At 44.3% G+C, this 27641-nt stretch overlaps 1 protein-coding gene and 1 long non-coding RNA gene across 3 annotated transcripts in view; both read left to right on the forward strand.

The window, feature by feature from the left end:
* The first annotated feature begins 391 nt into the window (after positions 1-391).
* On the forward strand, positions 392-10487 carry LOC123391753. Of its 2 annotated transcripts, none has more exons than XR_006606458.1 (2): positions 392-695; positions 10208-10487. It is a non-coding gene; the product is annotated as an uncharacterized LOC123391753 (long non-coding RNA). The 2 variants fall into 2 exon arrangements; XR_006606459.1 differs by lacking the exon at positions 392-695 and adding an exon at positions 1953-2087.
* A 507-nt stretch (positions 10488-10994) lies between these two features.
* Positions 10995-27641, forward strand: part of RPIA (ribose 5-phosphate isomerase A) — a 37732-nt gene continuing 21085 nt past the window's right edge. Inside the window, exons 1-3 of the mRNA XM_004742383.3 lie at positions 10995-11340; positions 18415-18475; positions 20075-20130. Of these exons, the coding sequence (XP_004742440.1) occupies positions 11056-11340; positions 18415-18475; positions 20075-20130 (402 nt within the window). The 5' untranslated portion in view covers positions 10995-11055. The remainder of the gene's footprint in view (positions 11341-18414; positions 18476-20074; positions 20131-27641) is intronic.

Genomic DNA, 27641 nt, shown 5'->3' on the forward strand with positions numbered 1-27641 from the left:
GGTAAGATTCTGGGTCAGGAGCTGTTCTTGGTGGTGGTCCTCTGTCCTTGCATCATACTCTGTGCCTCAGATGGTGACAAGGGGGTTCTTCCCAGTCTGACAATGTGAGTTTGATTTAAACAGTGTGTGCCTCCTGAATGGTTTCTCCATTTCCCCTCCAGCTACCCTCACTGTCCAGCCTTCCCACAGTAGCCAGGATGGTCTTTTACAACACAAATTGCGTCATGTCCTTCCTCCTGTCAAGACTCTCCAATGATTTCACTTTACCAAGAACAAAATACAAACTCCTTCCCAAGGTCCACAAGACCATGCCCGAACTAGCCCCTGCCTACCGTGACAACCTCGCTTCTTATTCCCCTCCCCTTTCACTCTGCTCCAGCCACACTGAGAGGATTTTGGCTGCACCAATACTTTAAATTTCTCCCTTTCTCAGGGCCTTTGGCACTCAGAGTCTTGACCCCAGACACTTGACACCCAGTGTCTGTAATGCTTTTCTCCAGGACTTTAATGATTTTATTTATTTATTTGAGAGAGAGAGAGAGAGAGGGAACAAGTGCACAAGCAGGCGGCAGCAGGCAGAGGGAGAAGCAGGTTCCCTGCTCTACAAGGATCCCAGACCTCTGGAATCATGACTTGAGCCAAAGGCAGAAGCTTCAACAACAGATCCAACCAGGTGTCCCTCCGAATGACTTCAGGTAGCGTCTCCTTCTCTTCATTCAGGGCTCAGCCCAAATGCTCCTTCCTCAGATTGGCCTTCTTCTGGCCTTACTGCATTTACCTAGGCTTTGCTGTCTCAGATTTTCTTGTGGACTCTGTCCCAAGGATTCAAAGTGTAGCTTTAGGTCTACCAAATAGCTAGACGTGGTGCCCTGGTCAGCAGGCCACGTTGTACGACTTTATAGAAGGATTTAATCGGAAAACATCCTGCAGTAAGTATACACACACAATCTAGCCATATAGCCTGAACACTTAATATGGCTCTGGTCCCCAGCCCTTTGCTCATATCTGTCATATGAGCCTGGATAAATATTTGATAAACCATTGGGCCAAGTTTAACTGAGTACGTTATTGTATCACATTCAAAGCCCCAGGGCCCGAAAATCTGGGGAAATTGGGCTGTTTCAGAAATTCTTCACAGCAGGAAACAAAGACTTCATAATCTAAATATAGCTGGTTACCATCGCCTCCCGTCACCCAATGGGTCCTTCAATAGAGAGGATGGTCTGCCACCTTGCGGTGATTCTTAGCAGTGCGCCCTGGTAAACCATGAATTTCCGTGTTGACTTAATGACTTGGGCACAGAATCATGGACGGTAAGAGCCGGGAGAGTCCCTATTTATGACTATATTTCTAACAAGTAAAATAGAGAAACCTGACAAAGATTTAAACATTTTTTTTGTTTCAGTTGACACAATGTTACAGTATAATTCAACTTCTATGTTACCCTATGCTCACCACAAGTATGCTAGGGTACAACCCTTTATTGGGGTTGAGGGAGGGGAAATGGAGAAGCCATTTAGGAGGCGCCCACTGTTTGTGGATCATATTTGTGATGTCATGTTTAAGAACTCTTTACCAAGTCTTGGGTCCTGAAAACGTTTCCCTATGTAATGGTGGCATTGTGATATGATAGGAACTATACCTTATCCATTGGGATAAACTCCTAAAACCCTTGAAGTTTCCTAAGCAATAAAGAACAATTAGAGCATCTTTTGTTACAGTATTTAGTTTTTGTTCCCAGCTCCTGAGATAGCTGGAGAATGTAAAGGTGAGAGGAATATTTTGTTATTCATTACAATCCCCTTTCATCCATACATGAGGTCAAGTTAATAAGGTGACTTTTAGAAAGTCCCTAAAAATGTGGGGGAGGGGAGTTGCTAAGGAGGGAGGGAAGAAGCTGGTTGCTAAGAGAACCAATCATGTGATTAGAGCATTGGAACTTTCAGCCCGACTCTCACCTCAAGGGAGAGGAGAGGGGCTGGAGACTTGAGTTTGATTACCAGTGGCCAATGATTCAATGAATCATGCCTACGTGATGAAGGTGCCATAAAAAAATCCCTAAAATAAGGGATTTGGAGAACTTCCAGGTTGGTGAACAGGTGCAGGTGCTGGGAGAGGGGTGCCCCTAGAGAGGGCATGGAAGCTCTGAGCCTTTTCCCACATACCTTGCCCTATACATCTCTTCCTTCTGCTCTTCTGAAATTGTATCCTTTTATAAAAACTGATAATCTACTTAGTAAACTGTTGCCATGAGTTCTGTGAGCTGTTCTAGCATATTTCTGAACCTAAAGAGGGGGGTTGTGGGAACCTCTAACATATAGCCAGTGAGTAAGAAGCCCAGGTGAGAGACTGGGTCTTGTGATTGGCCTTGAAGTGAGGGCTGTCTTGTGGGACTGTGCCCTTCATTTTTGGAATATGTGCTTACTCCAGGTAGATTGAGTTGGAGCTGAGCTGTATTATAGGACACCCAGTTGGTGTCTACATAAGTCAGAGAACTGGTCAGAGTGGGGAAACACCCATACATCTGGTGTCAAAAGTATTGAGAGCAGCAGTAGAGCAGAGAGGAGGAAGGAATTTTCCTTGTAGTGATCTTCTGAAAAATTTTAGTTGTATATTTTACATTTAAATTTATGAACTATTGTGAATTAATTTTTCGTACAAAGTATGAGGGTTAGTGGCATCTGGGTGGCTCAGTTGGTTAAGTATCTGCCTTTGGCTCAGGTCATGATCCCAGGGTCCTGGGACTGAGTCCAACATCAGGCTCCCTGCTCAGTGGAGAGTCTGTTTCTCCCTCTCCCTCTGTCCCTCTGCACCACTGGTGCTTGTACTCTCTCTCTCTCTCTCTCTCTCTCAAATAAATAAAAATTAAATTAAAAAAAACCCACAACAACAAAGTATGAGGGTTAGGTGGATAGTTTTTTGTTTTTGTTTTTGTCTTTTTTGTTGTTGCTGATTGTTTGTTTGCTTAGTGTTATTTGTGGTAGGCTGAATAGTGGCTCCTGAAGGCAGTCCAAATCCTAATAACTGGAACCTGTGATGTTACCTTCTATGGCAAGAGGGATTTTGTAGACGTGATTAAGTTAAGGTTCTTGAGAGGGGGTGATTATCCTGGATTATCCATGTAGGCCAGGTGTATACACAAGGCTTCTAACAAAAGGGAAGCAGAAGATCAGAGTGAGCAGTAGGAGACGTGACAGTGGACCAAGATGTTGGAGTGGTGTAGGAAGGAATCATAAGCCAGGATATGCAGGCAGTCTTTGCCAGTGAGAACAAAGGCAGGACAAAATATTAGTTCTTCTAACTCATTTCTTTTTTTCTTTCCATTACAGCATATAGTTGGGTGTGATTTTATATGTTAATCGTATACATTATATATGTTAAATCATATTTTGATAAACTATAAGCAATTACACAGTTTCTTGGTTGTACTGAAATTTTAACATGCTGATTTTGTCCATTCGTCATCCACCCATTCATCCATTCACCCATCCAAAAACCACATACTGAGTGTGTCTCTGGGGCCTGGGTAAAGAAAGCCCTGAGGATATGAACACAAGAAAGGTAGGCTCCAGGCTCTGAATCAGAGAGCTTGCCCTCTAGTGGGCAAAAGTAGGCATAGGCATACAGTGTGTATCAGTGCGAAAATGGGCTGGCTGTTCAGTGAGTGAGCGAGGCCTGAACTGGGTCTTAGAGGATGAGGTAGGAGTGAGTCAGATGACAGTGAAGGCTGTGGGGGATGGCAGGGTTGTGGAGGGGACACCGTAGGCAGCAGCACAGGCTCCTGTAGAGGTGTGAAGGCAGAACATGGTGCGCTGGGGAAGCCTTGCCCGCTGGCTATCATTGGTGCTTGATCTCTGAAGGTTTTAGAGAGGGAGACGAACCCTGAAGGAAAAGGCAGGGGTCCGCTCACGGAAAGCCCCTGCATATCTTGTGAGGAGATTTGGGACTTATTCTGAACACAATGAGGGGCCGTTGTGAGATTTAGGCAGAGGTAGTGCAATCAGATTTGGTTTTTTAAAAAAAATTGCTCTGATGTTTGTGGAAGAGAGTTGAAAACGGGTAAAGGGAGAGAGGTTATGAGGTTGCTGTGGTACTCTAGACTTGACAAGTGCCTGAACGGGGGCACGACTGTTGGACATAAAGACAGGGTTGGGGTCAATGGTTACAAGGGAGGTAGGACATATAGGTAGAAAATCCTGGCATGGAATTTGCTTATTCATTCATTACAATGGTTATTGTTTGTTGGTGGCCTAAATATATCATCTGCAGGGAAAGAGACATTTCCAATGATCTGGTGTTGGTTATGACAGTAATTCAGTAGAATAGCATTGTAAATCAACCTTCCCTTGTTGTGTGTAAAATATCTAGAGTGGAAATTGCTGACAAAAATATTTTAATTCCAGCTCTTTTTTTCCTTTACCACATTGCTCATTCATAGACTGTGTCCCTGACATTAGCAGAGAGTGGTTGCATAGGGTAGATGACAACTCATCTTAATACTGTATTGATTAATGTATTTATAACTCTGTGTGTTTCCAGAAAGAATTTGGAACAGTCTAATTTGAATCACAAACACAATAAGGGTGAACACAATAGATACAAAGCAAAAGATTGATAGTCTTGGTACTCCCATGCACAAGTGGCCATGTCCCTTTTTAACTTCCTAGTGTCCATTTTTTTTTCTCCTACCAGGAACAGTACCCTAATTTTTTTTTTTAAAGATATTATTTATTTATTTGACAGACAGAGATCACAAGTAGGCAGAGAGGCAGGCAGAGAGAGAGAGAGAGGGAAGCAGGTTCCCTGTGGAGCAGAGAGCCCGATGCGGGGCTCGATCCCAGGACCCCGAGATCATGACCTGAGCCGAAGGCAGCGGCTTAACCCACTGAGCCACCCAGGCGCCCCCAGTACCCTAATTTTTTTCCACCCCTCCTTCCCCTAGTCCCTGGGCCAAGGTGACTCTAGCTCTTCTAAAGAATTTGGGACTCAAGCTAAACAAACCCTCCCCACTTCCCACATCTGCCCCTGTTGGTTCTGAGTGGGCATATTCCCTAAATCAGTCTAATTAAAGTAAAGCTGAGGGCTTTTGCTTAGAGGGTAGGAGAGTCTGGAGACACTGTTGGTCACAACTTCAGGGTGTGGGAATGCTACTGGCATCTCGTGAACAAAGGCTGAGGATGCTACTGTTCCTTACAACAAAGAATTGTGTGCTTCAAAATGTCCTAGTGCTGAGTCTGAGAAATCCTGTGCCAATTCCCTGGAGCTTGAGAGAGATAGCATCTGTGGGAGCTTTGAAGTTGGCATTGCAGGGAAAATTCTGTGCTTCGGTGGAAAACTGCATTGTCTAGACTATAGAGGACAATCCTCCAGGTTATCTGATCCAGGTCTGTAAACTATAGGTAAACCAACAGCAATTCAAAGTCATTCTTGTCTACAGTCATTCTTCTCTATAGACATGCAAAGTCTGCTCTGCCCAGCAGGAGTTCAACTGATGTCCCTGTCCCACTGTGGAACAAGTATATTTTGTCCTCATTGGCATATTCAGTTCAACATCCCAAATCCATGTAAATTTGTAATTTGGACGGTTTACTTTTCTTTTAAACTGGTTGTAACACCTCACCAGTTTCCTCCTTCATGACAGTAGAACAATGCATTCATTTTTAACCTGTATAAGAGTCATACATTACCTTTTTTTAAAGGTGTTATTTATTTATTTCACAGAGAGAGATCACAAGTAGGTAGAGAGGCAGGAAGAGAGAGAGAGGGAAGCAGGCTCCCTGTGGAGCAGAGAGCCCGATGCGGGGCTTGATCCCAGGACCCTGAGATCATGACCTGAGCCAAAGGCAGAGGCTTAAGCCACTGAGCCACCCAGGCACCCCTACTTTACCTTTTTTTTGTTTTTTTGTTTTTTTTTTTAAAGAATTCTCTTAATGGCATCATAGGCCTTTGAGGAATTAAGGGAATGAAAGCACTTCCATTGGAAGATGCTCTGGTCTCAGCAATGGAGGCAGGAACCTGGATTCCCATGGGAGCTTCAGAACAACAGGTGCTTGTCTGTGTGGCCCATTGCTGTATTCCTGGTGCCTAGAGCAGCCCCCAGCATTTGGTAATGCTCCATAAATGGCTTGTCCAAAACCGAAGGGACACCTTCTGCTTAGGCTGAGTAGAGTGAGAAGAAAAAGGGAGAGAGAAGACATGTTCTCTGTGGGAACAAAGAAGGGGAGATTTCTTTAAGGAGAGGGGAAAACTAATAACGGGAAGATGTTTGTGTTAAATTTCTTAGGGTGCTACCAAATTTGGGACCCTTTACATTGCTGGTGGCTGTTTTGTTTGGTGCATAATTCATGATCCAATCTAGGTAGTTGAGCATAATTTCCAAGAACAGGCGGTGACTTCTCTCCTTACTGGATAGTGTGGCTTTGGGGATAAGTATATTTATTTCAAAAGCTTCTTGTGGTAAAAATTATAGGCATTCATAAGATACGTAAGGTGCAGCACTTCCTATATTTTTGATCCCAGGTGAATATATAAGGGAACAGTACAAGGTAACCTCAAACATACTACTGACAATAGGAAACATACATAAAGTAGGAAACCCTTATTTAAATTTACTAGCTGTGTTCCACTACTGAAAAGTGAAAGGTCTGAGCTTCTGAGTAATCTGATCATAGCTCTTACTGTCTAGTAGCAGGAAGTTCTCCTGTTAACCAGGAGAAGTACACAAAGATTTCTTGGGAACTGAGTTCTAAGGGAAGTTGTTACAAATGGTTCTGGAACATGCAAAAATTAACCTAGACAAAGAACTTATACCCTTCACAAAAATTAAATCAAAATGGACCATAGACCTAAATGTAAAATGCAAAACTATAAAACTAGGAGATAATATAGGAGAAAATCTGGAGGGCTGTGGCTTTGGTAGTGATTCTTTTTTTTTTTTTAAAGATTTTATTTATTTACTTGACAGACAGATCACAAGTAGGCAGAGAGGCAGGCAGAGAGAGAGGGAGAAGCAGGCTCCCCGCTGAGCAGAGAGCCCGATGCAGGGCTCGATCCCAGGACCCTGGGATCATGGCCTGAGCCGAACGCAGAGGCTTAACCCACTGAGCCACCCAGGCCCCCTGGTAGTGATTCTTTAAATGCAATACCAAGAGCAAGATCCATGAAAGAAAGAATTGATAAGCTGGATTTCATTAAAATTAAAATGTTCTGCTCTATGAAAGACACTGTCAAGAGAATTAGGAGACAAGCCACAGACTGGGAAAACATATTTGCAAAAGACATGTCACATACAGGATCATTGATTAAACATACAAAAAACTCTTAAAACTCAACAATAAGAACACAAACAATCCAATTAAAAAAATGGGCCAAATACTGTAAGAGACACCTCACCAAAGAAAAGCTACACATGGCAAATAAGCATATGAAAAGATATTCCACGTCATATGTCAATAGGGAAATGCAAATTAAAACAAGCATGAGAGGGGCACATGGGGGGCTCAGTGGGTAAAAGCCTCTGCATTCAGCTCAGGTCATGATCCCAAGGTCCTGGGATCGAGCCCAGCATCGGGCTCTCTGCTCAGCAGGGATCCTGCTTCCTCCTTCTCTCTCTCTGCCTGCCTCTCTGCCTACTTGTGGTCTCTGTCTATCAAATAAATAAATAAAATCTTTTAGAAAACAAAATCAAAAAAACAACCTTTACTTACCACTACATACTGATGAGAATGGTCGAAATCCAGAACACTAATAACACCAAATGCTGGTGAGGATGTGGAGCAACAAGAAATTATCACTCATTGTTGACAGGAATGCAAAATGGTACAGCTACTTTGGAAGACAGTTTGGCAGTTTCTTACAAAATTAAACCTCCTCTTATCATATGATCCAGCAATTATACTCCTTGGTATACAAAAAGGAGCTGAAAATGTGTCCACAGAAGAACCCTGCACAGTGCTTATGGCAGTTTTATTCATAATTGTCAAAACCTGGAAGCAAATAAGATGTCCTTCAGTAGGTGAATGGATAAATAAACTGTGGTACATCTAGATACTGGAATATTATTCAGTGTTCAAAAGAAATGAGCTGTCAAACCATGAAAAGACATGGAGGAAATTTAAATGCATACTGGTAAATGAAAGAAGCCAATCTGAAAAGGCTACATGTATAAAATTGCAACCATCTGATATTCTGAAAAAGGCAAAACTATGGAGACAGTAAAAAATCAGTGTTTTCAGGGATTAAGGAGGAGTGAGAGATGAACAAGCAGAGCACAGGATTTTCAGGGCAGTGAAACTACGCTGTGTGATACTTCGGCTCAGGTCTATGGATATCCGGGTGCATTTGTTGGATCCCGAGTGTCCAACAACATGGGCGGTTCTCTGTGGCTTGGCAGGGTAGGACCAACTGCAAATGTATCACTCTGGTTTCTTGAGAATCTAAGCCTGGGGGCTCTCTACCTGAAACCTGTGATCTCAATTTTGCTATGAATGTGTCAAATGAAATTAAAGTATTAAAATCAAAACATCTTAAAACCAAAAAAAAAAAGAAAAAAAAAAAAACTGGGAGAGCCTGGACTTAACTTTAACCAATTTAAGAAAAACATGCTGAGAAAGTTAGCAACTTGTTTTGCTTTTATCCTCTCTGTAATAATAAAAGCAATGTTTATTTCCTGCAGCTTCTTTTTCCATTAGTAGAACTTTATGTCAGGTCACTTAAATGGTAGCCAAGATATATCCTGCTTCCCTAGTGGTGGCGGGGAGCAAATGTAGCTGACCTCAGGTCTTTTCCTCTCCTGCTTCCACGCTGCCCATGTGGTGACACCACACCCAGCAGCCTCTGCCAGAAGTCTTTCCTCTCTAAGCGCTGGTTGAACCTTGAATCTAGGAACTCAGCAAGGAAACAGTGTAAAGTCAAGATTTGATGCCTGCGACGTGCTTCAGACTTAGCCAACAGCCTCAGAGTTACAGGAAAAACACTTAATGGAATTCGTTTGGTCTGTTGTTTTATCACTGTTTCTTAGCAAAATTATTTCTTAAACTCTCCAAACTGCTTATAAGCTAATAATGAGGGGAATTTTTCTGTACAATGCCTGAGGTGGCATAGAGTTGACTGTGGGCAGTTGGAGGATGAGGGAAAGGAGGAGCCAAGGGCTGGTTCCCCGTATTCATTCATTTGGTAAATTTGGGCATCCATTAGTGAAAAAAGTTACGTTTTCTGCTTCTATTCTAGAAGGGGGAAATACAGGCAATAAACAAACAAAAAACCAGATTACTTAACAGGATGATGTTTGAGCAGAATAGGATGATATGATGGGACTGAGGTGGGGACTGGGGGGCTGAGGATTGGGCAGGGGTACTTTATTAAGTGAGCAGGGAAGATGACTGAGCAGGCAGGGACCTAGATGAGGTGAGGAAGCCAGCTGTGAGGGTCCCTGGCTAAAAGGTGCAGTCCAGCCTTACAAAGGGCCCCTCTGCCCTTTCTGTAGAACTCATTTATATATTAAAGTGGCAGAACAGATTGTTTTCTTCCTTTCTTCCTTAAAGTGAGACACAAGTCCATCCCTTCTTTGGGGCTGGGTACTTGGTAGACCAGACTTGCTCTGCTCAAGGCTTCAGAGAGACAAATTCTTGGCATATATATATGTATATATATATATGCCATTCTGAGCTCAGGAATGGGATAGGCAATTTATAGGCAATAAGGGATCAGATGATGGGTACTTAGATGTTTGCTCTGCTATACAGGTGTGTCAGATAAAATTTATCATTGAGTAACTCTTATTCTAGGAAAGACACCCAATTTAGATACTTATAGGCAGTTAAGCGGGGAGCAGTTTCTTTTGAGTCTTCAGGGTCTGGATTGCTTTCGGGTCAAAACGTCCACCTGACAAAGTGGCACATTTTGGAGACACCTATTCTGAATTCCTTCATTAGTCAGCAAGGATTGCCAGGTCTCCACAGACTTACTTTTTAGGTGGGGCCAGGCTCCATCGAGGGATGGTAAGCCATCCAAAACTGTCTGGTGCAGAAGAACGTCTAAGTCTGGGAGTTTAAAACTTCAGTCCTGGGCCTTCAGCTCTAATGATAAGATTTCAGCGTATAACAGCACTCCAGCTGTCTAGGTTTAATTTGCTTCATGCTTATGCACTATTTGCTTGCTAATCTAAGTCGTTAGATCTATAGCAGAACCAGCCTGCTTTCCTTTGCAGACCACTGGCCTTGAGGAATGAAGGCCCGGAAGACAAGGCCTGACTGCATTCTAAAACAGCTGCCACTGACGCCAGCGAGTCTGTTTATGGTGGTATCCACATACGACTAGCTGCCTGGGCACCGGCTTCTCTGCACGCAGCAGCCCCCTTTGCTTTTTCAATGCCTTCCCCTTTAAAACTCTGGCTTCGCCTGATCGCGGAAGATGGTCTTTGAGACATTAGTCTACCATCTTCCCAGGTTGCCAGCATCCTCAATAAAGTAAGCTTTCTTTTCCCACCATGACTCGTCTTCTGAATGTTGCTTTTCCAGCGGGGAGCAGCTGAACTTAAGTTCAGAACCCGTCTTCTGTCCAATAACAAGCCCGCCAAACTGCATGTGCATTTCGCTGGGCAGTGTCTACAGAAGTCATTCTCAAAAGGGGGCGACGTCTCCAGAAGAGCGACTGGCCTAAGGACTCGTCCACGGCCATGTTCTTACTTCTGGGAAAAACGACAGGTTCAGCTCTACCATCCCCTTCCCGCTTGCGAGGGCAGACAGAAGTAACCACGGAACCCAGCCAAGGGCACCGTAAACACCCCTGCTGGGCGTCACTATCAGGTTCGGTTCTTGGCTCAGTCCTCCCGGGAAGGCGCGCCCAAGGCCGTCGCGGGCTATTTGCGAGACAGTCGCTCAGGATTGTGGGACTGGTAGTCCCGGCTCGTCCATGGGTTCAGGCTGCGAAAGCCGTAGAACTACACTTCCCAGCAAAGACCTCCGCAGCCGCCGGCGAGGGCAGTTTGCGTCAGCCACCAGACTTCCGGACAAGCCGGGGGCGGGACCGTGGCGGAGGCTGGAGCTTGGCGTCGGGATGCAGCGCCCCGGGCCCTTCAGCACCCTCTACGGGCGGGTCCTGGCCCCGCTGCCCGGGCGGGCCGGGGGCGCGGCCTCTGGCGGAGGCGGGAACAGCTGGGGAGTCCTGGGTTCCCACGTGCAGCCTCCGGGCCGCACGCAGTCCGGGACCCGCGCCGGCGTCGGCAGCACAGGTACCTACGGCGGGGAGGCCAGCAGCGCCTGCCCGGCCCCCTCCACGATGTCCAAGGCCGAGGAGGCCAAGAAACTAGCGGGCCGCGCGGCCGTGGAGAACCACGTGAGGGTGAGCAGCTCCGGGCGTGGGGCTCCGGTCGTCCGCGTGATGGGCTCCTGTTGCGTGTTCCGGGTACTGCCGGAGCCGGGGCGGGGGCCGCGTGAGCGGGAAGAGCGTGTACACTGTATCCGGGTTTAGATCTCCCCCTTTCCTTGCTTCTTAAAGGTCTTTTAGATGTGGGATCCATTGGGGGCGAGTTTCCTAAAAGTTGAGCTTTCTAAACGCTCCTTGTTCGGCCGAGTAACAGTAGAGTAAAAGTAGTGTGCGGTGGTGATGGTGTCTGAGGTGTTTTGAGTGGCGCTGCAAGGGACTTGGCGTGCGTCTTATTAACAAGTGGAAAATGGTGAGTTCTGGGGCTGCCAAGAGATCTTCACTTCTCTTTACTATGCTGGGACGCGCGGGTGGAGAGCTGGTCTGAAAATCGCTGTGAAATGTCACTCCAAGGAGGTTCTCCGCTGGGCGCGCGTCTGGTCCCGAGTATCCTCGCTAGTGAAAGAGAGACAGTCCAGGGAGGGTTTTTAGTAACTCTTGCCTTTGACAGGGCTGGGTGGATACTTGGATTCTGAAGGAAGCTCTTCTTTAAGGTTGGGGCGCAGAGATAAGGTTTAGCTGTTACGGGTGAGGTCGTGGCCCCAGTTAAGAGGCGGGTGTGGTGCTGTTCAGTGGAGTCTCTTAACCTGAGTGGATTTGATGTCGTCAGTCGAATTAATTAACATCAGTCAAGTTAATTATAGAGTTAATTACGGTGCTTCCTCCGAGTCCAGTGGAGTATTTCTGAACTTTGGTGGCGTTTCCTTGACTTTGTTGGCCTTTTGTCTGTTTCTTCGAAAGTGGTTTCAGATTCCCTTTCTTCTCTCTTGAATAGTTCTTTACATTTGTTAATGCTTGGATGTATAGAGTACTTTGCTGCCATGGTGTTTGATCCTCAAATAGCTTGACTAAGCGGGAGGGACCAGTGTGGTAACCTGTGGATCAGCATGATCTGTAGCAGGAATGCCGAGGATCCTCCAGAACCCAGACTGAGTGACTCCTGTTCCAGTGCCCTTTCACCAGTTCCATAGCCGCTCTGTTCCAGTGTAGTTTGGGTTTAGGTCTGGTTAGCAGTGGTTTTCTATGGGAATTCGCAGAGACAGTGCTGATTCTACTTTTAGGATTCAGTGCCTGAGCTACAAAATTGGGACAGTAAGCTGAAATTTTAAAATGCCTATATAAAGTAGCTGAGTGAATAAAATCTGTACAATTAGAGAAGCCCCATATCTTAGTATTCCTATTAACCTATTCATATTTGGTGGCATAAGTCTTTCTGACCTTTGTCGTAAGTATTTGCTTACAGAAAAGTCTTCAACCCTGGGGCACCTGGGTGGCTCAGTCGGTTAAGCATCTGCCTTAGGCTCAGATCACATGGGATGGCGCCCTGCATCAGGCTCCCTGCTATGCATGGAGTCCGCTTCTCCCTCTGCCTGCCACTCCCCTTGCTTTTGCTCCCTGTCTGTCAAATTAAAAAAAAAAAAAAAAGCCCCCACCTCAGGCTAGATTCCAGCTACATCATTCTATGAAATTACCAGGCAGTCATGGGGAGATCTTCATCGGCCTTTTGGGGGCACCTCTCCCCACTCGCAGTTGCACTTGCTTTCCTTACTGGACTTCTTCCTAAGATGTTAACATTACCTGAATTTTGTGTTCGCTACTCTTAAACATTGGTTTATTCATTTCATTTGTTTACCAATATTTGAGGGCCTAATATGTGTTAGGGAGTTAGTGTGGTGGTGAGAAATGTGGCCGCAGGGAGAGGGAAAAATCAGGTCCTGGATAACTCTGCAAATGGGATAATTATTTCAAATCTATACATTTATTGAACAAAGTCATGTACCTAATTGTTAAGGCTTTGCTAGCTAGCTTCCCTCTCCAGGGCGGTGTCCTTTCCCCATCTAAACCATGTTTTCATCTAGCACTTTGTGTCTTGAAATTGTTTACTCACTTGTGTAAGTTTATTGAGATGGTCATGAGCAAGGTTTTCTTGGTTCCACCTTTGGAATGTTGTTAGACCTGACCTTCCCTTTGACCTGTCACCTTTCCTATTGAGGCTCTCTGTGTGGGCAGAGGGCTACAGTTGCCCTTATCTTTTGAAACTCTCATCTGTTCTTGCCACAGTGGCCCTCAGGTGCCCTCATGCTAATGTCCACATAGAATATCTGAAGTATCTGTTGAAAGCCAGGTACTGGGCCAGATGGAGAGGATACATAGATGAGAGGCTGTGGTTCTCCTCCTGAAGCCCACATTTTTCTGTCCTTCATGTACCAGAACATTGGAAGATATATACTGGCATATATAGTTTGCATTTTAAGATCACTATACTCTACTTTAAATGTTCTTTCTTGTCCTCTGACCCTGCCAGTTAAAATCATATGTGTCTTTTAGGGTTTAGTTCAAAGACTCTTTTCTCCTTTCAGTTTTTCCTTAGCCTCCTAAGTTGGGGGAGATTTCTTGATTTTGTAGCACTTCACACTTCTTAGGTACTTTATGGTGTCTTTTGTTCTTATCATTTTTATGTTTATCTCTCCTATCCCCCTAAAGAGTAAAGTCCTAGTGGATAGTTAACTTTATCTTCACTCAGTCACAGTGGAGCCTGCCTGGTAAATGTTTGAGTTGTATTTTGTGTGGACACAAATATGGAGGTTGTAAAGTTATTGGTAGCCCTTTGCTTAGGCTCCCTGTACTGTAGGGTTTCCAGTTGCCTAGCCTGTTACTGTTCCATTGTAATGATCACTTCCACATCTGGATGGATGGAAAACTTGGTGAGTTTGCAGTGGAGTCCCTTGGGGAGCCACTCTGAACTCAGATCTGTTTCTGGGAGTAGAGCCACCCAGGATGGGCTACCATGCAGGGCTGTGTTCTCCTGAAGGTCTGTAGCTCCCTTTTTTCTCTTTGGAGCCTACTTTTGTTTTTTGATTGGCTTAGCTTGAAGAAGTTGGTGTGTAGTGACTCCAGTTGGTCAGCAGAAGTATTTCCAAGTTAACCTACTCAACAGAGTGAGGGAAGTTCTGACGTTCCATGTGTGACATGTGATTTAGGGTTGCCCACCAGAAGGGGCCTGCTTCCCCAGCAGAGCTTGCTTGGCAGGGTCTGCTATTGGGACACCTCACAGGCAGCCTTTGGCTAGCTCTGATTTGCTTTGGCTAGGACACCTGATTCCTGGGCCAGTCATTTGATCCCAAGGTAGGAGGACTATGTGGTTGAAGAGCTGTGGGCCTGGCAGGTCCCTGCAATTTCCTGGCCTCCCCCAGAAGTCAAGGGAAGAGTCTTGCATAGAGCTTGTCTGACTCACCAAAGTTCATCTGTGTGCCTCTTACCTGCTGGAAGCATGAGAGTGACATGGGGGTGTGGTAATGAGGATTCTGGCAGTTAGCTTATCATATAGCTAGAGCTGTGGGCTTCAGGTCAGGTGTGAGAGTGAGGTTGAGACTACCTAACCATTAGTAAATGAAGTACTTTTCTCATTACATGAAGATTTTTACATATTCAGATATTCAGCTATTTTGAACGTTTTGATATGCCATTCACTTATGTGGAAGATCTTGCTGTTAAGGTTTGCCTACGTAGCTAAATGACTATTGGATGCATTGGCTGCTTGAGGGCATCGATTGACTGCAAGGTGGTATTCTGACCTAGAACACAGGCTGCTCTAGGGCCCTTAGGACTGTTTGGTGACTTGGGAACTATGAGCTAGTCAAAGTGATTTCCAAAGCTTTCACACACAGGCTGATGGGTGAAAGCCCTCTGGAGGTGGGGGAGGCCCAGCTAGAAGTGTGTTAGTTGCTGGAGTATTAGCATTTGATTTCTTTTTTGTAGCTCCCTCTGCTTGTTGGTCATTCTTTCTAATCTTTATAGTTTGAGATGTCATCTTAAAAGAAGGTTGATACCAGATAGGGGCCTAGGGGGTGGTATTAGGTATTCCTGTGCCTCTGTCCTGTGTGTAGTGAGGGGTGTTGGCTATAGTTCTGAGTTGTCCCCGGATTTTTCTTCCTCCTACAAAACATTAAAAAACAAAATTCAACTGAGTAAATTTTAAAGTTCTGTTGGCAATGATACATGAATCAGGCAGCATCCAGCCTAACACACAGAAAGGAGCTTCAAAGAGCCATACAAAATGAAAGACTTTTATAGCCAGAGGGGACAGGAACTAAGAAGTTGTACTAGGCATAAGAGCAGGTTGGCTGTTACAAGGTCACTTCCCTTATAGGGGATGTCAGGGGTCTCTCAGGCACTTCACCTGGCTAGTGTTGATCAGACAATTCCTGATTGACTGGCTTAAGATTCCATTTTTTGGGGGAGCCAAAACTGTAATTAAGTCAAGTCTTGGTTTGGTGACCTGAGACTGAACATAAGTAACTCCATCTGGGGCTTTTTGTTTTGTTTTTTAAGCACTTCCTGCTTCATATCAGGCAAAAGATTTGGTTTACCTACAATGTGTAGTTTAAGTTGGCGTTACAAAAATGATCTGTAGGTGAGTACTAAAAGATTCCTCGCCAACCCCAGGGACAGTCAGAAAGGAAAAACCCCACGATAAATACAGAGCCTGGGTATAGCCTAAGAGTGAAAGCAGAGTTTTCTAGCTTCAGTGACTTTTTATCTAAGCTTAATATCTAGAATGCAGGGGACTGGCCACAGGCACCTTCAGGCTGGTGGCATCACAGGGAAACCTCTGGGGAGACATCAAGCCCCACCATCTACAGCCTCCCTGAAGTCCGCATAAGGGGGAGAGCCTGAAGTAGCCTTGAAAGTTACCTTTTCTTTAGGGTGATGTAGGCTGGCCAGGTCCAAGGAACCAGAGGGGGTCCCATAGTACCAGGCCTCTGCGGGCCCTTGGCTTCACACAGGATCGAAATCACTCGAGCTGGTAGGAAGTGAGAGCAGAGTTTTTTGAATAGCGGGAGTGATAGAGTTTAGCAGACGGAGTGTCTGGAGACTCAGGAAGGAAAGGAGAGTCTTGTCTTTGCTTGTGGGCTGGGGTTTTAAATTGAGGACGGTGGCCTGGTATATGTGCCTGTATGTATGTTCAGTATCCAGGAACTGGTCAAAACTACGTCGAATGCTCAGGGCTTGTCGGTAAGTCACTTAGGCCCTAGAGCCAGGGGCACTGGCATCAAGGAGTCCAGTTAGTGGTCTTGGAAAACACTTTGGGAATGACCCCACCTAGTCACTCCTTAGATGTTATCTGTTGTGCTGCAAGATTGTAAAGATATCATTAACTCCTTAACCTTTACAAGAAGGTTATACTTAATTGTTCCATAGGGTGTGTTTAGGGTGGGGGTGCAGGTCCGTTAGCATAGATGCAGGAAGAGGGGCAAAAAAAGCAGTTTTCTTTTCATGGGGTCTCTTCAGTTTCCCTGTCTCAAAGGGGATGGCAGAGGTTTTGAAATACCAAATCACATCAACAACTGACCATTTAATGACAGGAGGTCCCTGTTTTGCACAAGCCTGCCTCACAATATGGGAAGAGGGTGAGGCTTAGTTAGAATTCTGAGAGAGAGTCTTTATCTGCAGTAGGGACAAGGTGTAAGAGATAGAGTACTTGTGAGTATAAAGCACAGGAACCAGGCCTCACCCTACTGAGCCTGCCATTTTAAGAAAGGGGGAAAAGTCCCTAAGGGCCCACTAAGGACCCAGCCGAGGTCAGTTAGACCACAAACAGCAGAACAGGGTGAGGGCGCTGCATTAGGAACTAATGTGGAGCTCACTCAGTTCCTAAGCAACTTCCTGCCAGTCTAAGGCAAAAGATGTAGAAACCAAAGCAGCAGCTACCATTTATTCAGCACCTACCAAGAAGATTTATAAATGATAATTTCAGTCAGATCTCACGACAGCCCATTGTGACCTCAAGACCAATTATCCCCACTTTAAAGATTTTATTTATTAGAGACAGAGAGAGCACGCACACGTGTCTGTGCCCAAGCTGGGGGTAAGAGAGTGGGGAGGGGAGGGAAGGGAAAGGGGAAGAAGGAGGAGGAGAAGTGGACTCCCTGCTGAGCAGGACCCTGAGATCCTGACCTGAGGTGAAGGCAGCCTGAAAGACTGAGCCACCCAGGCGCCCCTTGTAGAACACTCTTAGCAATGCAAATAGCGTCTGTCCATAGAAATGCACATTAATTGTTTTATGAGATTTAACTGATTATTGCCCTTAAGATCTGAACATTTCTTGACTGCATATGAATTTATGGTTCTTGGGTTTTTTCCTGTGGACAGGTTGTAGCAGTTTTGTGATTTTACTTTTTCTTTCTTTTTTTTTAAAAATCCTCATTTAACAGTATCATTTGCCCCCCTACAGAACCTCACTTTGAATAAGCAACATTAGGAAGTTCAGCATGCTGAAATAGTTCATGTCAAATTTCTTAGAGTTCCAGCAACTGGTTAACCAATCATTTGGCAAGGGAAAGCCCATAGTGAGATTTTCTTTTGTTATGAACAAGACAACAGGCCCCACCCAAATTGAGTAACTTGTGTTAAGCTCATGTCACCAAAAAGGAGACTTAATTACTGTTTCAACTCTCCCAGAAATGGAATGTTAGATTAGTCAGTCAGGAATGGTCTGATGGGCAGTAGTTAGGTAATCTGCCTCAGAGACCCCTGCCATCCCCTAAAGAAAAGGAACCTGGCAATAACCAGCCTGCCGTTTTGCCTGCTAGGACTTCTTGTTCACACTTCCTCTGGCTCTAAAAGTCTTTCCTTTCAATATAGCTCCTTAGAGCTCCTTTCTGTCTGTGAGATTAGCTGCTGCCTGACTTGCTCAAATAAACTCTTAAAATTATTAATGTGCCTCAGTTTATCTTTGTAACAGGAGGAAGTGGTGACGTTAGGGTCGGACATGAAGGGAGGAGGGTGCTGCTGATAAATGGCTATGGGCACGAGGATAATGTACAGCTCTGATGGGTTCTGCCCAGGCTGACGTGTCTATAAAATGGGCACAGGACCTGCCTTGCACTCATGTTGGTGAATTGATCTAGAGAGCGGGCTAAAGAGGGAGTAAAATATATTAATGAGTTTTGTCCCCCCCTTTTCTTTTTCTTTTTTTTTTTTTTTTTTCAGAATAATCAAGTGCTAGGAATTGGAAGTGGCTCTACGATTGTTCATGCTGTGCAGCGAATAGGTATGTATGTTCTTGGGCTGGCTCCTGGATGCTCTGTGTGGGGTGGTGGTTGGGGGGGATGGGGAGGGGGTGGGGCACAGGTTTGTCACCTGTCACTCTGCTCTTCTCTGAGAGGTATTTTTGGGCCTCTTCAAACAACTCTGGGGGATGCCTGGCTTTGTTTACTCTGCTCGTCTTGAGGGGAGGAGCTGGTTTAAGATGAGGTCTCAGCAGAATTGTAGTTATCATCAGTGGTCCTGTGTGTGGCTCCAGGGGCCCTGGGTTCCTCAGGCAATCTCAGACAGATATGCTGAGCTCAGAGCAGGCTTGCCCTGTCCATGACCCTGGAGTGGATTTGAGGCCCCTGAAGTTGGTGGCTGGTTCCTGCAGGTGCGGACTTTGTTCTGATTAGGGTGTCTCCGAGTTTAGGAAAGGCACAGGAATTATCAGCCCCTGTGGCTGTTCAACAGGTTTTACTGCCCTACTTTTGTTTGTTAAAACAAAGCTCAGAGGAGAGGCTTGCCTGACTGCTTATTGCTTCTAGGTGCCAGGGGGCAGTGCTCAGGAGTCAAAGTCCAGGAACACTATCTCTTTACAAGAGTGGTTGTGGTGCTGGCCTGAGCATTTCTGGAATCCTTCTCATTGGCTTAACCCAGGCTTTAGTATTACATACTTTTCTCCCTTAGCATTGAGTGTGTGGAGGATTTTAGGGTACAGGGATTACTGTGGGGTTCAGAATAGTGCCTTTTGAACCTCCCATGTGCAGACCCAATGATTAAAAAGACTTGAAATTTTAATACGATAGTTGTTTCCTTAAGACTTTTTTCCCTCAAGAAAGGTACAAATCCAAGATGAGTAAGTAAACCTTCTTTAACCACCCTCTGGGGCCTACAAATGATATTTTTTTACTAAATGCAAAAGTAAAGTTCTATTTTTTCTGTGAAAGGCAGTATAAGGAAGTAGTTTTAAGACTGGAGCTAGACAGGGTGGGATCATAGCTCACTCTGCCTCCTGTTAGCGATACAACTACATGGTGATTTTAACCTGCCTGTGCCTCAGTTTCCTCATCTGTAAAATGGGAATAATAATTGCAACTCACCTTTTAATTCTAATTGTTACAGTTAAAACAGTTGGCATGTACAGAGGTCTTTGAACACTGCCAGGCACGTAATAGTAGCAAAGACGTGACATTGCTCTTTTTTGTAGTTAGTGTTTATTCCTTGAGCTTTCTAGTATCCCTGTCTGCGATGTATGTTCATGAGCTTTTTTTTTTTTTTTAAGATTTTATTTATTTATTTGACAGAGATCACAAGCAGGCAGAGAGGCAGGAAGAGAGAGAGGAAAGGAAGCAGGCTCCCTGCTGAGCAGAGAGCCCAATGAGGGACTTGATCCCAGGACCCTGAGATCATGACCTGAGCTGAAGGCAGAGGTTTAACCCACTGAGCCACCCATGCGCCCCCGTTCATGAGTGTTTTCACAGAGGTTGAGGACACAGAATGGAAGGCAGCTGTCAGCGGGGGATAGCCTTTCCTTTCCTGTTGGATTTTAGCACATGTGCATGCGACAAGAAATAAAGTGAGGAGAGCGGAAAAACCACCAACACGGCTTTTGTCTCCACAGCTGAAAGAGTGAAACAAGAGAATCTGAACCTTGTCTGCATCCCCACGTCCTTCCAGGTATGTCCTGCTTTCCATTCTGCATCTTGGCACTTGCTGCAGAATCTCCTAGGTCCCTGAGGACGAGGCGTGGCTTTGGGTTGTGCACCAGTGTTGCTCTAGGTGAGAGAGCCAGGAGCAGCAGAGCAGTTTATTTACGGAGGATTGCCCCTCAGAAGTGTGGCTTTAGATGCATTCATTTATTCCCTCGGTGACTATTAATTGTGTTCTGTGCTAGGTGCAGTGTAGTGTATGGGGAGTTTTAACTTAACTGGTTAGACATTCATTGCTCTAGTATCTGGAAATACATACTTTTCTTGCTACTTAAATATTCTTTTCAACTTGGTATATATAATTCTCCACTGAATGGATGAATGGAAGATGGGTGTTTGCTTAGTTTTTACCTCCTTACTCTCCCAGTTCACATACAGCCTTCTCTCCCACTTTCTATACAGTTAAATTTTGCGGGGGCGTTACTCAGTGCCTACTGAATTGTGATCAGCCAAACTCGGGCCCAGCTATATCGTGTGCTGTGATTACACTTCCTTACCTGCCTGTTACTTCTGTTTCCTGAAAGTTCAGTAAATGTTGCCTTTGTTTTTTTTCATTTGCTTGGTTGTCTGTGTACTCCTTACTAATTCAACCCCAGACTCTACCCAGATGGGAAATCTCACTTCCTTTTGACGCTTCTTTCTGGCTATTCCGCGCCACCCTTTTCATCTTGGCCAAGTCTGTCTGGGTTGTTGGGGTTTAGAATGCTGTGGCAGGTGCACTTGGCTGTTGTCTTGGGGTCTCCTTTTGTGGTCAAGAACTTTCCTTCTTTTCTCTTTTGGATCGTCCTGTTTTTTTGGTCTGTTTTTCCTCACCCCCAACCCCTTTTGTTTTGTTTCCTTCAGTTTTGGTGAAACATATGCTATTCAAGTGCCTGGAATGCAAATTTGTGGACACTTTGGATATCTGAAAATGTCTTTATTCTAGCCTTTCTTTAAGTTGGCTCTTTGACTTAGAGAATTATATGTAAAATCATTTCTGTGGAATTCTGAAGGCATTTCTCTATTGTCACTGTTGTCTTCTAATTTTCACTTTGCTGTTGAGGAGCTTGATGCCATTCTGATTCTTGATCTTTTGTATGAAACCTATTTTTAAAATTTTATTTGTTTTTAAAGCCCTAATATGGGGCTTCAACTCAGCAACGCTGAGGTCAAGACCTGAGCTGAGATTGAGTGGGAGGGACACCTAACTGACTGAGCCATCCAGGCGCCCCTAAAACCTGTTTTTTCCCTCTTTGAACCTTTATATGTTTATGTTATCTTTTCTTCATATCCAGTGTTCTGAAATGTCATCATGCTGTGTCTAATGTGCGTTTGTTTTCGTCCATTCTTCTGGGCACTTTCTGGGACATTTCATCCTGGAAACTCACACTCTGATGTGGGGAGTGTTTTTCCATTATTCCTTTAATTTTCTTGCCCTTGTTTTCTCTGGCCTTTCATTTTAGGATGCTTGTTGCATACTTGGTGCTTGTGGCCTGTTTTGTCCCATTATCTTCTTAGCTTTGTCTTTTCTAACCCTTCTATTGAGCTTATTTTACTCTCATGTTTAATTTCAAATAAGGTCCTTTTGTTTTCTGAGACTTCTTTTGTTTAATGGGTTCAACTTTTTGATTTCTTCCCTTGTCTCTGTGAAGTTGTTAATGATAAACTTGTTTTTGTTTTAAGATTTTTTTCTCCTTAAATATGTTTCCTCAAAGTTTTTTTTCTTTACAGTTTGTTGGAATTATAATTTATGTACAGTAAATTTTGCTCTTTTTTGCACATAATTCATAGTTTTGATCAGCCAACCAACACTGTCCAGTATTGTTAGATTGCTTCAGTCATCTCTTATTCTGGCCTTCCTTTACTCTCTGCTCATTTTGAAAATTGGTAGGCTGAGAAGCTGATTGGAGACTAGCTCATAGGATGAAGATGGTCTTTGCTCCAGGCTTGTCTGCCAAGCCCTCTTGTTGGGGAACTTCTGATGTCAGATTATTTGTCTGTCTTCTGGCTGCTCGGATTTCTCAGAGAAGTGTGGCAGTGTCCCTTTGGGAGGGGTGTATATGACTGCCTGTGTCCTGGGATCCAAGTAGGCAAAAAGGGCTAGAAGGTATCTGTTGTTATGCTGGATCTGAGTTTTCAGTGAAATACCTGTGAGTGTTGGGGAAGAAGTATCTGACATTTTGTAAAATCTCTTTGGCTCTGGTCTTGATTTTGACTTGTTTTATCAATGGGATGTGACCAGATGGAATGCCAACAGAGAATTGAAAAGTGCTTTTGTGGTGGGGTTGGCCCATCTTGCTGCTGAAACCATTACTCCACCATGTGAACACACCCAGGCTGCTGTCCTGGAGGATGAGAGGTCAAGCAGCTCCAGGCATGTGAGGCAAGTCATTCTCCACCTGCCAGCCCACTCCAGAGATTTCCCAGTCAGTCCATAGAATCATGACAATTAATACATAGTTGCTCTCTCTTTTTTTAAATAATTAAAAATTATTTTTTATAAAATTTAATTCCAGTTAATATAACAGTTTTATATTACTTTCAGGTGTACATTATAGTGATTGATCAATTCTCTGTATTATTTATTGCTCATAACTATAAGTGCATGTTAATCCCCTACCTTCTCCAGAGAATCAGTGTGCTGCTTTAGGAGTAGTGGAGAAAGATGGAGAGCAGGTTCCTCAGTACCCTTTCAACCAGTGTGCCCTCCTTTACTTGTACTGTCACGTCTGCTTCCTGAAGTTCCCAGTGCCACGTGGCCCTGAATCTTTCAGGATCTTCTTTCTGTACTTCTTTATTTGGTGTCTTCTTAGCTTCCTGCAGTACTGCCTTTGGATTTGTCTCTCTCATTTTGCCAGTTACCATTCATTGTTCATCGGTGGTCCGCTTTTAAAAGTTTGCTATAATTTTCTCCTCTTTTTGTTTATGTGTTTTGGAAAGTTTCCTTTAGTAGGGTTTTAGGTTTTGGGAAAGAGCTGAGCCAAAGACAGGTATTCACATTGCTATTTTTGGTTCTGTGTTTTTAAAATAACATCCTCCTAGCCCACCTGCATTTTATGGTGGTAAGTGAAAGCATTGTACCCAGACTGGAAAGTGCTGGCCAGTTCAGTAGATTGAGTGAAGTCATTCACAGTTCAAAGGGCTTTTAAAAATTCACTTGTTCAGAGTTACTGTTTTGTTGTGTGTGTTTTCCCCACATACCCACACTTATTTTGTGTTAAATTTGGCTAGATGCAAGCTCCTGAAATGATTGGAGAAGTCAAAATATTTGAGGCTCTACCTTTCAGACAAGTAAACCTTATAGGGATTTAAAGGATTTTTTTGGTAGATTTTTCCTTTAAAGTTGAAAGTTTTTGAAAAAGGACAGTAAAAAAAAAAAAAACAACCACATTTAAAAGCCGGCTCTGGTCTGGTCTGAAAGCCAAAAACAGTGTTTGTTTTTCATGGTCAGCCTGTAATGCACCTCAGTTAGACGATAGAAGGGAAAAGATAAGCTTTCAGGTTTTATTGTGAATTGTATGAATAACAAGGACTGCTGGTCTGTCACATGCCGCTGTCCTTAGTCACCAGAGGCTTCTGGGGGTCCAGCTGTGGTATTGCAATGACAAGGCACTGGTTCCTGTCTCTTTTCTAAGAGCACAAGCTAGTCATTAGCTTTACTGCTCCCTGCACTTTCAAGAGCTGGGAGAGGCAGACAGGGATGTTTGCTGTGCACCCTCAGGACACCTCTAACCTTGTGAGCTCAAGAGTGTCTGGTATCCAGCAGATGGTAATCTTAGTTAAGCACGTGTGTCTGCATTTGTGCTCACTGAGCCAGTTTTGGCTTGATACCCCCACAATTGGACTGTTGTGTTGAAGTTAGCATATTGGTTTCCTAGCACTGCCATAACAAGGTACCACAGACTGAATGTGGCTTAAAAACCAGAAATTTACTCTCAGTTCTGAAGGCCAGCAGTCCGAGATCAAGGAGTCTGAGCTCAAGTGCAAGATGAAGGGGACTCTGTGGTGTGCCTTTCTTTTGGCTTCTGGTGGTTTCCTGGCTGTCTTTGGCATTGCTTGACTAGTAGGTGCCTTTTCCTTATCCTTCCCTTCATGTCCATACGGCCTTCCTGTGCTGTCTGTCTGGTCCAGATTTCTCCTTCTCCAGACACGGGTCATACTGGATTAGGGCTCAGCCCAATTACTTTGTTTTAACTTGATTACATCTGTGAAGACCCTGTCTCCAAAAAAAGGTCATATTCTGAAGTACTGGGAGTTAGGACTCCAACCTGTTTTGTTTTGTTTTTTCAACACAGTTCAACCCATAACAGGAAAAATGAAGCTCGTGCCGTTTGTGACTCTGGCTTCTCTGTGTGTGCAGGGCCACTCACAGGGGTCCTGTGAGGAGTCTGGTTAAAGGTTAAAGAGTCCTACCCTGATAGATCTTGAGGTCAATGTCAGGGTTCTTTACATTGTGGGTGAGAATGCAGATTGTTTAAAGCAAGGGCAGATGCTGCCCCTGTGTTGTTGTTGTTGTTTTAAGATTTATTCATTTGAGATAGAGACAGAGCAAGCATGAGTGGGGGGAGGGGCAGAGGGAGAAGCAGACCCCATCCCTCCTGTGCATGCATTGCCTCCTCCGCCCCCCACCCCATTAGCTGAGCTGGGAGTCTGACATGGGACTCAATCCCAGGACCTGGAGATTATGACCTGAGCTGAAGGTAGACTCTTGGCCATCTGAGCCACCCAGGCTCCCCACGTTCTTGTATTGCTTATTGTCTGGGAAGATGAGAGCCCCAGGGCTCGCAGAAGTTGGGGCAGGGCCTCCCAGCTATACAACATAGACAGCACTTACCTACTGGGCTCTTTGCATGTACCAGGCTTTGGACAGGAAATGGGATGGGTTGGCTCCTGGTGCTGGTGAGGAGGCAGAATGAATTCAGTTGGACATAGTGATCATTGAGGGTATACTGACTGTTAATTACAGGGATGAGGGTCCGTCCTGTGCATGGCAGGTGTTATTCATCGTTTCCAGTGTCCAGTGTGGTATCTGGCTCTTAGGCAGTCTGTGTGTGTTTGTGGGATGAATTAATGCTTTATGAATTATACACAATACATAATGAATTATGAATTAATGTAAATAATTAATGTAAATAAGACATACACTTGTATGTGTCTATTTACAAATATATGGTAGAAAAGTAGAAATAATATTCCTTCTTAAAATTTTTTTATTTTCAAAGATTTTATTTATTTATTTGACAGATCACAAGTAGGCAGAGAGACAGGCAGAGAGAGAGAGAGAGGAGGAAGCAGGCTCCCTGCCAAGCAGAGAGCCGGATGCGGGGCTCCATCCCAGGACCCTGAGATCGTGACCTGAGCCGAAGGCAGAGCTTTAACCCACTGAGCCACCCAGGCACCCCTAGATAATATGCCTTTTTGAGGAAGGAAAGCCTACCTCCCTGCCCAGGGAATTGGGGAGGGCTTCCTGGAAAGGATGACGTTTGAGTTGTCCATGTGGGGCAGGGGTTTGGGAGAAGGCACACTATTTCAGGTAGAGGAGGAAGGCCAAGACCTCAAAGAACTCCTTTTAAAATTGTTGCTGTTAATAACGTGTTACTATATAAGATGACTTCAGTTTCATTTATTAATGGGCCTGTCTTCTCTGCTTCTTGTCCTTTGACCAGTCCCTCTGTTTTTCTTTTCTTCTAATTCCCTTTTTAGCCCCTAGACAGGACAGGAAGGCAGGAGACTGTATTTCTGGTCTTCACTCTGTGGCTAACTTACTGGAGTGTCCATTTGTTCCTTTAAACAGTGGTTTGTACTAGGTGACTCTTTCTAGAACTAATTCAGAACAATTGGTTATTTACCCAACTATTGCCTCAAATGATGTTGACTGTTGTAAGGTAACAAGAGTTTATAAAGTGTGCTCTCTCCTACTCTGATTACGGTCTAGATGGACAAATGAGACATCCTCATGAAACAGTAACACTGTTCAGTGGTACAGGCAGTCTTTGACCTTAGGAGGTGTTAAATTAAAATGGTCAGTTTATACAGGATATTTTCCTTAGGAATGCTGATATCCAGTTCTTATGTATTATATCTGAATGTGGTTTAGTGTTGTTTTTAAAGTACATTAAATTAATTGGAAATTGTGGTACATCACACAGTTTTATTTGTGTGGTAGACTCGCTCATTGAACTGTGTGCAGTTAGTATCATTTTTCTGACACCATCTGTATTCAATATGTGTTGCTATGGAACACATTACCCCCAAATTTAGCAACTTAAAACAAGCAATGTTTATTATCTCATAGCTTCCAAGGGTCAGGAATCTGGAGTGGGTTTAGCTGGGTGGGTCTCTGCGGAGGTCACAGTTAAGCTGTTGGCCAGGGCTGTGTTCATCTCAAGATCCAGCTGTGGTTCAAGGAGTCACTTCTAAGCTTAGTCATGTGGGTCTTGCAGGCCCTCATTTTTCACAGGCTGTTCAGTAGGGAGCTCTGTGGGTGTCTCCGGGACATGGCCGCTAGTTTCCCCTGGCATGTGATAAGAAAAGAGACAGAGGGAAGAGGGAGGGTAGGAGGGAAGGATCTTGCTAGAACATGCCACCCTTACCTGCCCCATGGCCTTCTTTATAAAGTAATCTCAGAAGTATCTTGCATCACCTCTGCTGTGTGCCATTGGTTACACTCAGCAATCCTGGGACTTTGTGGACAGGGATTATCGAAAGGCATGAATACCAAGAGATGGGGAAGGTCACATTAGAGGCTGCCTTCCAGATAGTCCCATTGTTTGGTATGGAATTAGGATGGTTTCTCCAGTACTACTTTTGAGGAAAGTAGACATAGTTCTATTTTCATAGTTCTGCAGTGCCATTTTTTTTTTTAAGGGTTTATTTGTTTGAGAGAGGGGGAGAGTGAGCACACACAGGTGCATGCATGAATGGGGGGCGGGGCAGAAAGGGAGGGAGAAGTAGATTCCCCGGTGAGCAGAGAGCCTGATGATGATGCCATGAGGGGCTCCATCCCAGGATCCCGGGATCATGACCTGAGCTTAGGGTAGACGCTTAACCAACTGAGCCATCCAGGCACCCCGTAATACCATTTTTACTGTTTTTCCCCTTCATTGTATATTTCTCTTTAGTAAGGATAAAATCACATTTTAAAAAAAATTTTCTGTTTTTAGTCAACATTTTATTTCAGCTTTTTATATGGAAGTTTTCACAGTTCAGAAAGGATGAAGAATAACATAATGAACTTCCAAGTACCCATCACCCAGTTTCAGTAACCATCAGTTCATGGCCAATTTTGTTTCCATCTGTACCCCATTGTCCTCTGTCTTGGTTATTTTGAAACAAATCCCAGTCATAATTTGATTATACATTTTTCATTATGTCTCTTTGAAAAATAGGGAGGTTTTTAAATATCTCAGTAATACCAAAAAATTTAACTATCTTTGGTAACATAAAAACAAATGAAACCATGGTTCAAATTTTCCCTGTTGTCTTATCCTTTAAAAGTAT

Source organism: Mustela putorius, unplaced genomic scaffold, assembly GCF_011764305.1.
Source record: "Mustela putorius furo isolate JIRA1106 unplaced genomic scaffold, ASM1176430v1.1 tig00000281_pilon_pilon_pilon, whole genome shotgun sequence".
Lineage (NCBI taxonomy): Eukaryota > Metazoa > Chordata > Mammalia > Carnivora > Mustelidae > Mustela > Mustela putorius.